We start from the raw sequence: 14,470 nt of genomic DNA on the forward strand, positions 1-14,470 counted from the left end.
TGCTAACACCTACCCAAGGAAGTGGAATGCATTGCTTCTGTGGGTGCAACTGTGGCTCCCGTCTGCCTGCACCTCTCGGTATAGAAGTTCTTGTCCTGTTGGCTCGCTCCAGCCAACAGGCTTGTAACGGAGAGGCAACAAAGGGCCACTTTCAACATAGCTATCCCTGGCTGAAAGAATGGGATTTTGCCTTACTCTTGCCAGAAGCGTTTCAATATAAGCCTCTAATACCCTTAAAAAAAGGGAGAGGTGGAAGATGTGCTTACATGACTAGTTTCCTGATGTGACAATAACTGATTCCCAGGTGGTCAATGGCTGGGGGGATACGCCAACACCTGCATAGGAGAGCAGCAAATCAGCTCTGAAGTGCGTGTGGCGAGTAAGCAACACGTTCTTTTGCAAAGTATGGGCGTGCCAACTAGTAGAAGTCAGAAACCCTTCCTGGCCTTGCAACAGCAATAGCCCACTGTGACTCTGCGTACCTTTGAATGTGCCTCAGAAGCATCCCCAGTGCTGTGACACAGCAATACGAGGGGTAAGACAGCTGGCTATGTAAGCTAAGACACACACACCCCCCAAGAAAGGGGCCAGACTCTGCTTTTCCTTTAGGTAGGAAGCAGAACTTCTCCAAGCACAAATAAGGAATAAGGAGGCATCCTCCTTCTTTGATGTCCCCTCTCCTCCTGCATGTCCAGGAAAATTACGTCGGTCACTCTGCTTCCAGACTGGCATGCCTCGGGTCTCTGAAAGCCAGTGTGTCTTTTCACAGAGACGGATGTTTTTATTTTTTTTTACAAACCGGTCCAGCAGAAGTCTCTACATATTTTCCAGATCATGTGCAAATGTGTGGGAGCTGAAAGTCAGGCAATGTGAAAGGGCAAAAAAGCCATTTGGTGACAGGTCATGTGTTCTCACTGCACTGCAGACCGAACCCTCTCTTTCTGCAAAGGCGGCGATCAGAGCAGGATCTTCTCCTTACTGCAACCTATATTTTCCCCTGTGCCTCCTCCCCATGAACCCTGGCCTGATAGACATTCTCTCACACCATTGTTAGCTCTGGTAAAAGAGGTAAAATTTTATTCCAGTCCCTTCAGATCCAAAGGGTTAGAAGAAAAGTCCTAAAAAGACCTATTCCGGCCCCCCATATCTGAAATGGCAGGTGGGATGAGTCTGTCCACATAAAAAGTCTGGCCAGAGGATGAAGTGTGGGTTGTAGGGGGCTGCTCCCCAACACTTGGCTGCTTCTTGGTCACACAGGCACACCATTTTTTCGCATCGGTCTGTCAGGTTATCTGCAAAAGAAAATGTGAACAGAGAATGAGAGATTCTGTATCGGACGAAGGCGAGCAACAGTTTTAAGAGGAACAATTCCCTAACAACGCAATTCTTAGGGAACAGAGGCTGTGGGAGCAGGAAGAGAGGAGGACCAACGTGTTGTGTTGTGTGTGGATCTGACCCTCCCCTGTCCTGTCTCTGGCAACAGGTCTGACCTTACTTGTGACCAAGAGCATCAGAAAGTAGCAGCTAAAGGTAAATTGGCAATGCTTATAAAAACCTGCCCAGCACAGAGCACTCCCCGCTTCTAGAGCTGTGTGAACAACGGGGGTTTAGTTCAGTGGCTGAAGCTAAAAAAGAAAATTATTTTTGCTTAGCCTGAGCTAAAAATATTCAATTTTCCCTCAGTCAGTCAATTTCCCTTCCAGCTCCTCCCTGTGCAAATCAAACTGATTTCAAAAGGAAAAATGATGCTTTGAAAGGAAGAATCTCCCAGAGGGACATTCGGAAACCTGGGGGCATGAAAGCCCCCACCGGGCGTCCTTCACTCGTGCTCCATGAGGTGCTCTTACATTTCTCTCTGATCACGGCAGAGGAGCCAAGGAACTCTGCAGCAGGGTCAGGCACCTGATTTTTGTGAGTCAGCAGCTAAAGAAGCTGATCAAAATTATACATATGGAACTGTTTATGATGCACTTATATGACTACATGACTAGGTAAGGTCCATAAGGTACATCGAAGCAACTAGCTCAGGCGGCTACAGTGCAAATGACCGATTTGGGGTTAATGAACCCCATCCCACCAATAGATGGCTATAATGCAGCCGTTGGGCTAATATTACTTAAAAGCGGAGTGCCTTATTTATTTGAGGCTGCTGCTATGGATTATCTAACACTCACCAAACCCTGCACTGGGCAAAATTTAAAGTGTAACTTCATGCCAGTGCACACGGGCTTTGCTCCAAAACTAACTGCAGTGAGTAGAGGAATCCTTCCAGATTTCACTGGAGTTTGCTGGGTCAACCCTGTATCTGATAAATAGGAAGAGCCCATATTTCTTAAGCTTTCCTGAAGAATCACATGTTTATCAGTAAAAAGCATTTCAAGGCTCCCACTGATGAAGACTCAGCACTAATTCCATTTTTTTCTTTACCAGTCCTGCCTGATTTTCTCCTTGCTCCCTGCTCCTGGAGTTCTTCCTATGCCGTGCCAAGCACTGTCCATCTAATGAGAGTACAAGAGTCTGGCTTGGCAGTCGTTTCTGTTAGAGCAGAATGAATTTTTTGACCAGCCCCCACAACTTACAACTTTTTCTATATTCCAGATATTTATTGAATGGAATTTGCCTACACGTGATAGCACCCCTGCACTGAAAAATATGGTTTTGCTGATATTTTTCATTCCACAAACAAAGCTGCCTAACAGTAGCAAAAGGAGGAGAAGTCCCAAGTAAAATGAGTTTCTAATTAATTTCCCTGTTTGTGATACAGTGCCAGGCAACAGGCATTTATTTCCTCTTGCATAGAAAGGACAGTGCAAGCAGTTCTGCTTCTGAAGTTTCTGGACATCATTACCCTAGGCCAAGCAAGCATGCCTGGAAATTTAATTCTTCATCCCTTTTGTTTGAAGGGAATCGGGCATCAGTCATGTGTCTGGACTTCTGTAAAGCCTTTGACACGGTCCCCTGCAGCATCCTTCTCTCTAAATTGGAGAGAGATGGATTTGATGGATCGACTGTTTGGTGGATGAGGGATAGTCACATCCAGTGGGTAGTGGTCAACGGCTCAACGTCCAGATGGAGATCGGTGACAAGCAGTGTCCCTCAGGGGTCCATACTGGGGCCAGTGCGGTTGAATATCTTCATCAGTGACACAGACAGTGGGATCGAGTGCACCCTCAGCAAGTTTGCAGATAACACCAAGCTGAGTGGTGTGGTTGACTCACCTGAGGGACGGGCCTCCAGAGGGACCTGGAGAGGCTTGAGAAGTGAGCCTGTGTGAGCCTCATGAGGTTCAACAAGGCCAAGTGCAGGGTCCTGCACCTGGTTTGGGGCAACCCCCACTATCAATACAGGCTTTGACGGTATGGGGACAAGTTTTACTCTCACATGTTTCTTTTCAAACTTCCAAAGTGTTCTACAATGGATTTTACCATCAGGGACTTTTTGGAGACTTAGAAATAGAAGTGACAAATTCTAAGACTCAAGTCATCTGGTGTATGTCAAAACAAACTGGTGTGAGCCACTGACGGGCTGTGACTGTGCAATTCAAGACCTTCTTGACTGAGTACCAGCTGTAGAGCTGAGCACAGCCTACACTCACTCTGTGCCTGTGGCACTTGAGAGCATTTGATTTTGCAAGCTTCAAAATCCCCGCTGGAGCCTTCGGGCTTTAGGCTGGAGCCCCACACACATCAGAGATGCAGGCTGGCACCCTACTTTTCTTAACCTGTCTTGTAGCCATGCAAAATAGCATGGCTCTTCTCTAGCAGTACATAATGGTACGTATAAAAGTGAATGGTCCTGCTGGAGGGAGGGCCAAAATTGCCACAGGAAGACCACCCCTGCAGACCACTGCACAGCTGTGGGAAGACATCGGTGAGGAGCAGGCATGTTTAATGTGAGCAAGTGGAGACCCTCCAGAGAGGCATCTGCATCCCTGACAAACTGAGATGGCTTGTGGGCTCCATGGCCCCCAGTCCCGCTCCTTAGCGGGACTTCCTTCCTTCCTTCCTGGAAGCAGCCTTCCTTCCAGGTCCAGCTAGAAATTCTTGGCAAGCCTGGTGATCCAGGCAAGGGATGGTCAGAGAGCTTGGAGGAGAATGGACGCTGCCTAAAGCAGCTTTGAAACCGGCTCAGCATACAGAGACCTACCTCTGAGGCTCACAAAGCTCTTCAGTCAGCCTAGTGCCTGCAGAGGAGGGAGCGAAACGAACCCGACGTGAGGGAGCATTTCCTTACCGCACCGCACGGCGTTCTGCTCACACACCCACTGGTAGCGCTGCGCCTTGGGGCTGCAGCCTTCCTTCTCCGCCTTGTCGTAGCAGCAGTCATGCCTGTGGCAGCACCTGGGAGAGAATAAAAGGTAGAGTTCGGGCACCCTCCTGCATCCTGCACGTTTTGCTCAGGGGTTTTTGCACTACTCCGCTCACACACTATTCATGACGGCAATGTTTGCCCCAGCCGGTCGCTAAATCGTCTGTTGATGAACCAAGCGCCCTGGCATCTCTATGAAAGTTCACACGACTCAAGAACTCAGTATTGCCATATTTTCTCCCATGACCACTGTGCTTTTTTCCTCCAAGCTTTTACCCTCAGAAAGGCAGGTGTGGTCAATACACGGTAATGTCACCGAAAGGGGGCTGAACCGTTCCTATGAGGTGCGTGATCGTGGCTCCCCAGCTTAGGCTTATGCTCATCCCAGACTTTGGAGTTGGGATGTTTTTTGCCTTCCTCAGCATCACCAAGCAGCTTCATCTCTTCAGTTCAGCTGGACCTGCCGCGTGCTCTTTGGCCCATCCAGTTTCTGAGGGCTGGCTACAAACTCATCAGCCTCAATGGTGGAATTCATATCAGTTAACTTCAGATCCTTAAATATAAACGTCTACATCTGTAAACATCTACATCTAAACGTTGATCTATACTCCCTTTATGCGTGTCTGGGGCACAGTTCATATCATACTACAGAGATCTAACATAGGGGAAAAACGTTGCGTTTGAAAGTGCAATTGCGTTTCATTGACCATAGAGAGGGCTGAGGGTGACCAGCTCAGCTGATGACTCTTGTCCTACAGACTAGTCAGTGAGGTAATTCCCACTGTCAATTATTTCAGAATTTATGGAAAACTTGACCCCACTTGAATTTTATTCTGGTAGTTTAGGGACTCAAAATACACCGAGAAAAGATTCAGCATTTAGAGAGGTCCTCTGACAAATAACAAAGGCTGTTTCAGCAAGAATGCGAGGTCAGAGGCTGGAGCCAGAGAGGGGTGACCTCCTGCATTCCAGAAGCTGTCCCTGCAAGATCACTGGGACTCTACAGAGAAACCACTCTACTAACTGGAAAGCATTGAAGAAGGCTGATATTAGGCGTAAATGAAGAGCAGTCAGCTTTTAGAGAAGCTCTTGAGTCCTAGGTGCAAATCTGTTCAAGAGGCTGATGAACTGGCCAGAAGGGAGCATGGCTGTGCTGATTGCCCATAGATTACCAAATCCAGTTGAAGACCTCAATTGTTACCTTCAAGACCTGAGGCCAGTGTACCTGAAAAGCCAATAAAAGCCTGGGATCCATCATTATGTCCCTCTGGAAAAGTGGAACAACCCTGCAAGAAGGATAAAGGTCCCTTGTGCAGGAAGCGGGGCTTCTTTGGGCACCTGTCGGGAGCTACCAGTACCTTACTGGAGAGCCCAGCAACATCACAAGCTTCATCACCCTCTGCTGCAGGAGGATTTTGCCCTTTTAGAAACTGGTTTACGGATATGAGGGCTGGTGGGCTCCATGAGGTGATAAAACCCAGGAAAAAGAATAGCAATTTTTTAAGTGCAAAGAAGATGATCCACCACGGACACAAATTCTAATAAAATCACTGGCAGTAGATCAGGTGAATCATGTGAAAGAGACAACAGAATCAGACCAGTCAGATCAAATTCATCCTCGTGTAATCCCTGTAATTACACGCAGGCTGCATTTAGTCCAGTGTGCTTTCCCTACTGACTGAGCTCCCAATGTAGTAGTTAAAAGTAGCAATTTGCATCCCACAGAAAAAGGCAAACTAAATGCCTTTTTTTTTTCTCAGCTTGCAAAGATGAAACCTGTGTGATGATTACGACCAGACTACTCACTGCATTGTGAAACCTAGAAATGTACGTTAGCAGTAGCAGACTACTATCTCCTTCCATGCCAGCTCCTCAAAGAATGGGTCTAAGCCCTATGGGATATATGTATCTGGAAGCTTTCCCATGAGGATTTACAGCAATTGCTGTAATTGAGAAGACTTTATTTATGCCATGGAACCAGTTCTGTTGGACATGACGGCAGTAACAGGCTGTGGGTCAGACATTTGTTGGTCCAGTAACACCTCACTCCTGGGCTTATCCTGAAGAGGTTAGATGTGAAAGGCCACAGAAGAGAAGAATTTGCAGCCTTGTGGTGAGTGGGAAAGTCTCAGCTTTCTCCAACGTTTGAGTCCCTACACAACATGTCATATGATATGACAGGGATGGACCGCGGCACTGAGCTACAATTTGGGCATGTGTCATCTGGAGGAGCTGCTGTAGCCCAAGGCTAATATACCTGAAGCTGCAGCACAGCCTCATCCACCCTCAGGGGGGTGACAGATAGCAGAGCAGGCCCATCATTGGTGTCTCATATAGGAGACACAGAGCACAAGAGGCCACGGTGGAGAGCCACGAATCAGGCTGAGCTGAGGTGGAGTGCCAGCTGTAGAAATCATAGGGTTTGTGAGGCCCGGGGAGTCAATCAGTTGTCAAATTGGTGAAGTCGGTGTCAACGATGGAGGAGGAACAATGTGAAGGCAGACTGGCAAAGGGAGAAGTTAGGAGCCTGTGTGCCAAGGGAATGAAATTGCTCTTCAGGGAGAGCCAGAGGGAAGGAACAGAAAAAGAGGTAGGAGAAGTGAGAACAGAGCTCAGAGGAGGCAAAGCGTGGTCTGTGAATCAGGAAAGGACAAGCAAATGAGCACCGGAGAGGTGTGCTAGCTAGCTGTGAGAACTCGCTGCTCCTTAGCCGGCTTGGCAAAATCAGGGAGGTTGTATAAATTCTGCAGGATTTGGGGCACAGTTCTGCTTACACCAGTTGTTCCTGATGATACCCGTAACTGCAGCTGGGTGACAGGTAGCTTACACCAACACAAAGCGAGAAGGCTTTGTCTCATGTTTTACAAACATCTCTTTCAGATGCGCTGAAAGAGCTGCCAGGGAATGAAGACTGAGGAAACCTATCGTTGTCCTTTGCCACCTTCACATGATCCCCTCCTGTCTGGAAATGCCCTTTCCTACACCCGGGTCAGGGGGTGGCGTTAAGCTTTTAATAACCTGCAGATGCTCAGCCAGACCAAAGCAAACAGTCAGCCAACATGATGGCAGGGCACTGGTCAACAGGTATGGAAAACAAACACAACCACGTCATCTAGTTAGTAAGCAACCTATTCATCATGTCTGGGCTACGAGACAGCCCGAATGGCTACAGACAGCTCTGGGTGGCCCGCAGGGACCAGCTGGCCAGACCCCTGCTGTTGAGTAAATGCCATTAAGGTAAGAATTTGTCATGTTGTGTGTGTGTCACGTTAACAGCACGGCCACCAGTATGTGTCCTTTTGTTTTGCTTTAACTCAGACACCGAGGGGAAATCTTAGTCTTCCCTATGAGTTCCTCAGGACTTAGATGAGCCATACATGCCACCGGCATTTGAGGTTTTCAGCGAGATGCTGAGCACCTTCAGGTCCTGGTTTACAAAATGTGTGCTGCAGCATCGGGGAACAGAAGAGGGAAGGAGAAACAAATCTATTGACTTTATGCAGAAGAGATGCCATTATGTCTTGAAGTGATGGGACTGTGAGAGTGGAACAAAAAGGAAAAGGTAATTACTGACAACGCCACATCAAAGTCAGTGTGTGGAATAGACCTTGTAAAAGGATTACCCGTTCGATGGCTTTTTTCCTTTTCCCTTTTCCCGCAAAAGAGAGGTGCTTAGAAGCACTCTTGCCTTGTCTAGACAGATTGACCAAATTACTTACAAGAAAATTACTCCTTTTGTAAGGGTCTCAGTAACAAACCTAAAAGTGTCAAGGGGGTGAGTAATTTCAAACAGTGCTTGTCACTCACAGACAGTAGTTTTGCCTCTCTGCTTCTTTCTTTTTTAGAATGGCAAATACGGAAAATAATGTGGTCGGTTTGACAGGCATGAGGTACTCAACCACACTGATCCTTGCTGTAATTCTCAGTAACAGATATCAGAAGATTCCTCTAGCAAACATCAAATGGAAATTTTTAGGGCTAAATCTAATGGGGCATTGCCTATTCTTCCTTGCTAAGAACCTCACTGAATACCTTTCTGGTTTGTTTTTTTCGAGGTTGGTTTTTTTGTTTGTTTGCTTGTTTGGTTGGCTTTTTGTGTGAGGTTTTTTTTGGTTTTTTTTTTTTGCAGTCAAGCATGCAGCTAAGGAATAATAATGAAAAAAGGATCGAGCTGCCTTTTTACAAACTATCTGGTATTTTGAGGCATTTTCAGGTGCAGAGTCCTCCATTGCTGCCATTAGGATAAAATCCACATCCCATGGAAATCACACGGCAGCAGAAACGCTGGTTGATGAACACAAGGCCATATTTTACTCTCTTTTTCTGTTTTTCAGGAGTGCTGATGACTCGCATCTCCCAGAGCCACCTAAAATTGGGGGTCACCCAACATCTATGGAAAACAGCTTTTAAGTGACTCCACTCAGCCCTTCGGTAAAAGTAGTCCAAATTAGTGAAGTTGTGTTTTATTTTAAAAGCTTGATTATGAGAATTGGTAAAGGGCTATCGAAAATAATAATCACGTTTATCGACACTGCTGTAGGTGGTGATAAGCAGGTCAAGCGATATGACTGAAAATTAAAAGTAGTCTCTACACCTGCAAGCTATGACACTTTGGAGGCAGTTACTCGTTATTTGTAAGTCCCATAATGACTGTTTCACAGATGAAATGTTTCATAGGTACAAACCAGGGATGTGAAGAGAGGGCTTTGGGAGAGAAAGTTCTCGCTGCGCTAATGAAGACATCTCCGCTAGTTTTAAGGGACACTTGCTCTTTTATGCCCACTGGGGAGTTGGCCTTTAACCCTGGCGTCTTTTCTTCCCTTTTTCCCCTTTTTCTGTCCTGCCCATTCATCAAAAGTTTGGTTTTGTAGCAATGCGAAATGTCTCCAGTGGCTGGATATTCTGGAAAGCTTGGTTTCCTTCCCAGTGAGCTGCACGCTGCCTTCACCCCTGCTGAAAGCAGCGCTTGCTTATTGGTAACACCTGCGCTGTTGGCTGTAGATAAACAGGTAGACTGGTGTGCTCCGTCTTTGAGGTTTAAAGCCAAACAAGGTTGCAAATAACAGGCTCAAAGCACACAAGAGTCCACCATGCTCAAGACTTACATGTATGTTAATCGCCAAGTACAAGAAAGAAACCTTTGACTGCAGCACCTCCTAGACTCATTGTTTTTAGCCCCGGGAATAACAAGCCCAGCATCTTCCCCGCTGACAAAGAAGAGGGAAAATAACACCATGCTCTGCCCTGTTGTTGTTCTTCCTTGTTTCAGTGTGAACTAACAGGCAATGAAGGCAACAGGTTTGATTACTCCTTGCGATGATCTGGATTTCTTCCAGACGATAAACAGCAATATTCCCATCACTGCCATTTTCAGGACCTGGGTGAAAGAACCCTCCAAATACCTTGGTCAGTCCCCCTATTTCAGGCAGGGCTTGCTCTTTATGAATAAACATCCTCTGCCCTCCACCCCACATAGTACAAGGTCCCAAGAGCTCTGCTCTCATCCAGAAGGTGGTTAAACCCTCATTCAAACCCCAAGTGATACGCGGCTCCTCACTCACAATTCCCCAGTGCTGTTCCTATGTCCCAAGTTCCCCCTCCACAAGGCAGTAACAAGTCCATGGAGTCACAGGAGTATGAACAGGGAAGGCTGGGGAGATCTGCACTGCTTCTGGACACATAGTTGAGGTTCTTCTTACCAGTCCGTTTTATCTTTAGGCCAGCCTTGTCCTCCCAGTCCACAGTAGCATCCATAGCCAATATATGCCAAGGGAGACCTTCCCGTGCCACACGATATAGCTCCTGCCAACTCGATGATTCCTCGGGTGTGCAGTGAGTGGGATTTTCCCAAAGCACCTTTCCAAACTGCAAAGACAGAATATGGCTTCACACAAGGATTAAACGCACCTGACGCTGATTTTCTTAAAGTCCTTAAAGGGGGATTTTTTTGGTCATGACTGGTTGGTTGGGCGCAGCCTTGGCAGTCCGGTTTGCCATGACATTCACCCCGCAAAGGGGACCCTGCAAGGGCCTCACCTGAGGGCTGGGCTGTCCAGGAGGCAGGGACAGAAATACTCAAGCAGGCTATTTCTGCAGAGGGAGCTCGGTTCAAGCAAGACTAACCAGCTCTGGTGTGCCAGTGTGTGATTGCAGCTATATCAGTCTTGGTCTCTTCTCGCAGGTAACAGGCGATCGGACAAGAGAAAATGGCCTCAAGTTGCGCCAGGGGAGGTTTAGGTTAGATATTAGGAAAAATTTTTACATTGAAAGGGTTATCAAGCACTAGAAAAGGCTGCCTGGGGAGGTGGTTGAGACACCATCCCTGGAGGTATTTAAAAGACAGGTAGACATAGTGCTTAGAGATATGGTTTAATGATGCTTTTTGTCAGTGTTAAGTTGGTGGTTGGACTTGATGATCTGAAAGGTCCCTTACAACCTCAGCAATTCTATGATTCTATAGTGCACCTGGGAGCAACATGCCTCATTGGGCAGACCACGGAGCCCCCAGACTGTTAAGCTTTGCAGGGCCACCACCAGCACCATGCAGAGCCAGCTGGACTCCACTGCATCCCAGAGCTCCTAAACCTGGGAATGCTTCCTAGCTATGCCGTGGTCCTAAGCGAGACAGGAAGCAGCAGAAGACGAGCACACAACCAGACCTAACCTAGGCTCTACAGCAAAAAATGAGGTTTCTGTGTTGCCCAAGAAGTCAGCATATTTTAGCCTGTTCTCCGGACAGCAAAGAGCTGACAGTACTATTAGTTTGCATACAGGGATAGCTACAAGTCCCCGAGCCTTAAGGTATACTTTGTCAGGGATAGAGTGCCTACATTAGCCAAGATGTACGTATATCTGCTTTCTTTTGAGTGTTTGGAAGCGCTGGCTACATTTACATCCACTTCCATTATTATGTTCCATTTAACTCGTAACATCAGGTTGGCTGTATTAATTTGGAAAAATAAAAAAAAAGGAGCTCCGTGTCAGCTGAAGTGTGCGGATGGCTACCCAAACCCATCTGGAGTTTTTTGAGTTACAAGTCTTTCAAAGGCTGTTGTGCTCTGGCAGGGGGGGTTTGGACTAGATGATCTCTGAAGGTCCCTTCCAACCCCTGCCATTCTGTGGATTCTGTGTGATTTCACGTGTTAATTTGCCACTTCTTTAGAAACCCCAGGCTCTACCTGGCAGTAACTGTTATAGTAATCTAGAGTACCCTGACCCTAAAACTCAAACCTCGGTCACGCTCAGCTGAAAACGTTGATGCTTATCACGTTAACGATAGCAATAGATGGGAGTATTTATTGCCTGGGTTTACTGTGAAGGACCAAGTGGGCTTTGCACTTGCCATGTGGTACCTGGCAAAGCTACTCACCAGTAACATCGAACCCCTCAAACCCGCTGCCCAACCCGTCCGTTCGTCCCACCTGTGCACAGTCACTCTGAAAAGAGACGCCTGCCTGCACGGGGGGGTTTGCGGCAGGCTGGGATGGATACAGTGGTGATGGCTGGGATCTGGGAACCCACCACCGAAGTTGCTTTGCCACCTGCCCCCGGCTGCTGCAGCACGCTTGACCTCTTCAAAGTGCTGCGCAAACACGGGCTAATTAATCCCCTAAACCACCCGAGGACTCAATACTATTATTAAAACAGTTGCTTTCCTTTTAAAACCTTGCCTCTAATCCCCTTCCATGGGCCTCTCCCCGCATCTCCTGGGCTGGCCAGCCCTCCTGGCCTGACCCAAACCCCCTGCAATGACATGGAGGGTCTCTTCCCATGAAGGAGGAGGCAGGGGCTTTGCTCCCTCTCTGCAGCCCTGTCCCCCAGCAGGAACGACCACTTCCCTCTGCCATTTTTGCCCCCACAATCGGCACCTCGGGCAGGCCCGGCGTGGGGGGTTTCACACAGCCTCCTTGTGCTTCCCAGGGCATTCCTTGGGGATAAAATGCACAATCCTGAAAAAGTAACCACACTGCTCACCTAAACACTGCTTGAGTGTTCAGGTTTCATGCTAAAAACGCATTAGGCGGGTGTTATTCGAGGCTAAAGAGACAACCTATTTCCCTTGACTAAACAGCCGGGGCTCCGGGGCCAGGAGCCGGCTCAGCTCTTGGGCACCCCAGGGGAAATCGATCACACGCAGTGAGCTGCTCTGGATTTTGAGTTAAAAATCATGCTTTTTTTCAACCTGTTGCAGTTTGCAGACCCTGAAAATGTTCCAATGGAGACAGAAACTTCTTTGTAGGCATTCAGGCCTCCTGACGAGCAGCTTGCATTTTTTTTTAAGCTGTATTTTGCCGACCTCTTAAGCCAGGACTGCTAGGCTCGGTCTGTTGGCTGCTGGCTGAAAACAGCGGAGGCTGGTGTAAGGTAAGGCACCTCACCCAGAAGAAAACAAAGGCCATTCTTCTTTTGGGGGATATCTCTGAGGATCAAGGCACTGTAATTACAGTGCAGGGCTGCTCATGAAAGCGGAGAGAAAGCCCCAAGGGGAATTGAGTCCCAAAGATGGTGCTTCGGGCTGCGCGCTCTGCGAGAGCCTGAAATAACGTGGGCACCCAGGCGGACCCCGATGTTGCCGTTTTGTTCTTTGAAAGCTGGCTGGGTTTGGAGCTGACGGCAGGTCGCTGCAGCTGAGAGGTCAGCCCCAGCAAGTACGTTTCAATATTCAGGTGCGCGGCTAATAACTCGACCAAGAACTGAAATTGCTTTTTCTACACCGGGCAGCCAAACCAATGCAACTGGGACAGCCTTGAAAAAGTCCACAGCAGCCGGCACTGAGCCTCATCTCCTGTTAGAAGCATGACCAGTCATTAGCTATACTACTAACGGGGCGCCTTAGCAGAGAACATACCTGTGGGGAGGTGAGCAGGGCTGGATCTGACAATTTACACTTTCTATTTCCTGCTTAAACGAGCAGCCTTTGCTGTAGATTAAAGCAGCGTTTTGGGTTTTATTTTCAAACTGTACTGCAGGTATAACCCCAGACCTGCTGGTTTAGTGTTGGGTTGCCTCTGTGTGTAGGGGCTTTCTGTTGGCAGGCTTTTTAACAATTACATTTTAACATTTAGGCATTAAGCTTTTTTTAACAGGCTTTTTAAAAATTATTTTAAATCGAGGTGAATTGAAAATGGCTTACTCCATGATCGCTGGTGTAAAAAGAGGGTACTGCTATGAATAAACGCAGAAGCCAACAACTTTGTAGCAGAAAACAAACTACCCAAAAAGAAAAGGACCCCCCCACGTTTACACTGCCCCAGCTCTGTAAACTGCCAGGGAAGCGAAGCGGGCAGGCAGCTCCCTTAACGCAGCCCCTCGCTATAAAGTTGAAAAGAGTCGAGCAGAGATTTTTTCTCACTTGGACAAACCACGCTGAAGTGCCTGCTGTGGACCGGGCAAAGCTGACGGCGAGGGGAGAGGCTGTGCTGGAACAGGGGTGGGTGGGGGGGAAAGGCTTGGGGAGGCAGAGGGCCGGAGAGGTGGTACTCACCTGCCTGAAGCAGCATCAGCATCAGCAGCAGGCGGGATCCCATGGGCAGATCGCTCCCGTCCTCCTGCACGCCGGGGTTCAAGCCGCCGGGACGGCCGGTGGCACCTCGCCAGGCTGCCGAGGGAGCGGAGGCGAGGGTGTGCTTAACAACCCTCCAGGGCCGCTGCTGCTGCGGGGTTTATATAGACATGGCTCCACGCCTGTCTGAAGCGAAACACCCTCTTCGGCGGTGTGGTGTCCCTGTTTGCTGACCATCGCCTTTGGGAGGGAGGAAGGGATGGAGGGAGGGGCTGCTGGAAGGGCATTAGGCTGGTCCCCGGGGCAGCCCCAGACACCCAGGCACTAAGCTGGGCTCCTTCTTTAAGCTGTTTGCTCACAGACCCTGGTTAACCTCTGAGTAGCTGCAGAAAAGGGAAGCCTGCAACCGGGCTTTCTGCGGCTTGGGCTCGCCGCTGTGGCGTCCCCCTGGCAAGGATTTTCTCTTTTTATAGGTGGCTCTTTCCAGGGTAATTTTTTTTAAAGTATTTTATTTTAAGACCGATTATTTTTCACATTTAAAAAAGAGGAGACAAAACTATAAAAAAATCCAACAGAAAGAATACTGTTAGGTGCAAGTATCTAATTATAAACTGACCAGCAGAGCTAATTCTATGCCACTCCTGAGGAAAAAAATACCCT

At 48.1% G+C, this 14,470-nt stretch overlaps 1 protein-coding gene across 1 annotated transcript; it reads right to left on the reverse strand.

The window, feature by feature from the left end:
* Positions 1 to 1,057: 1,057 nt before the first annotated feature.
* On the reverse strand, positions 1,058 to 14,243 carry LOC141737834 (phospholipase A2-like). The gene is made up of 4 exons (XM_074572820.1): positions 13,793 to 14,243; positions 10,008 to 10,173; positions 4,234 to 4,340; positions 1,058 to 1,292 (listed from the first exon to the last, which is right to left on the reverse strand). Exons 1-4 carry the CDS (start codon positions 13,833 to 13,835, stop codon positions 1,129 to 1,131), a joined length of 480 nt encoding a protein of 159 aa, XP_074428921.1. The 5' UTR covers positions 13,836 to 14,243; the 3' UTR covers positions 1,058 to 1,128.
* Between the last annotated feature and the right edge of the window lie 227 nt (positions 14,244 to 14,470).

Source organism: Larus michahellis, chromosome 1 (assembly GCF_964199755.1).
Source record: "Larus michahellis chromosome 1, bLarMic1.1, whole genome shotgun sequence".
Classification (NCBI taxonomy): Eukaryota; Metazoa; Chordata; class Aves; order Charadriiformes; family Laridae; genus Larus; species Larus michahellis.

Coding starts and splice junctions, on each gene's coding strand:
- LOC141737834 (XM_074572820.1), bottom strand. CDS start 13,835: ATGGGATCCCGCCTGCTGCTGATGCTGATGCTGCTTCAGGCAG. Junction 4,341..10,007: donor CCTAAAGATAAAACGGACTG/GTAAGAAGAACC, acceptor ATTCTCTCCCAG/GTGCTGCCACAGGCATGACT. Junction 1,293..4,233: donor GCAGAACGCCGTGCGGTGCG/GTAAGGAAATGC, acceptor TTTCTTTTGCAG/ATAACCTGACAGACCGATGC.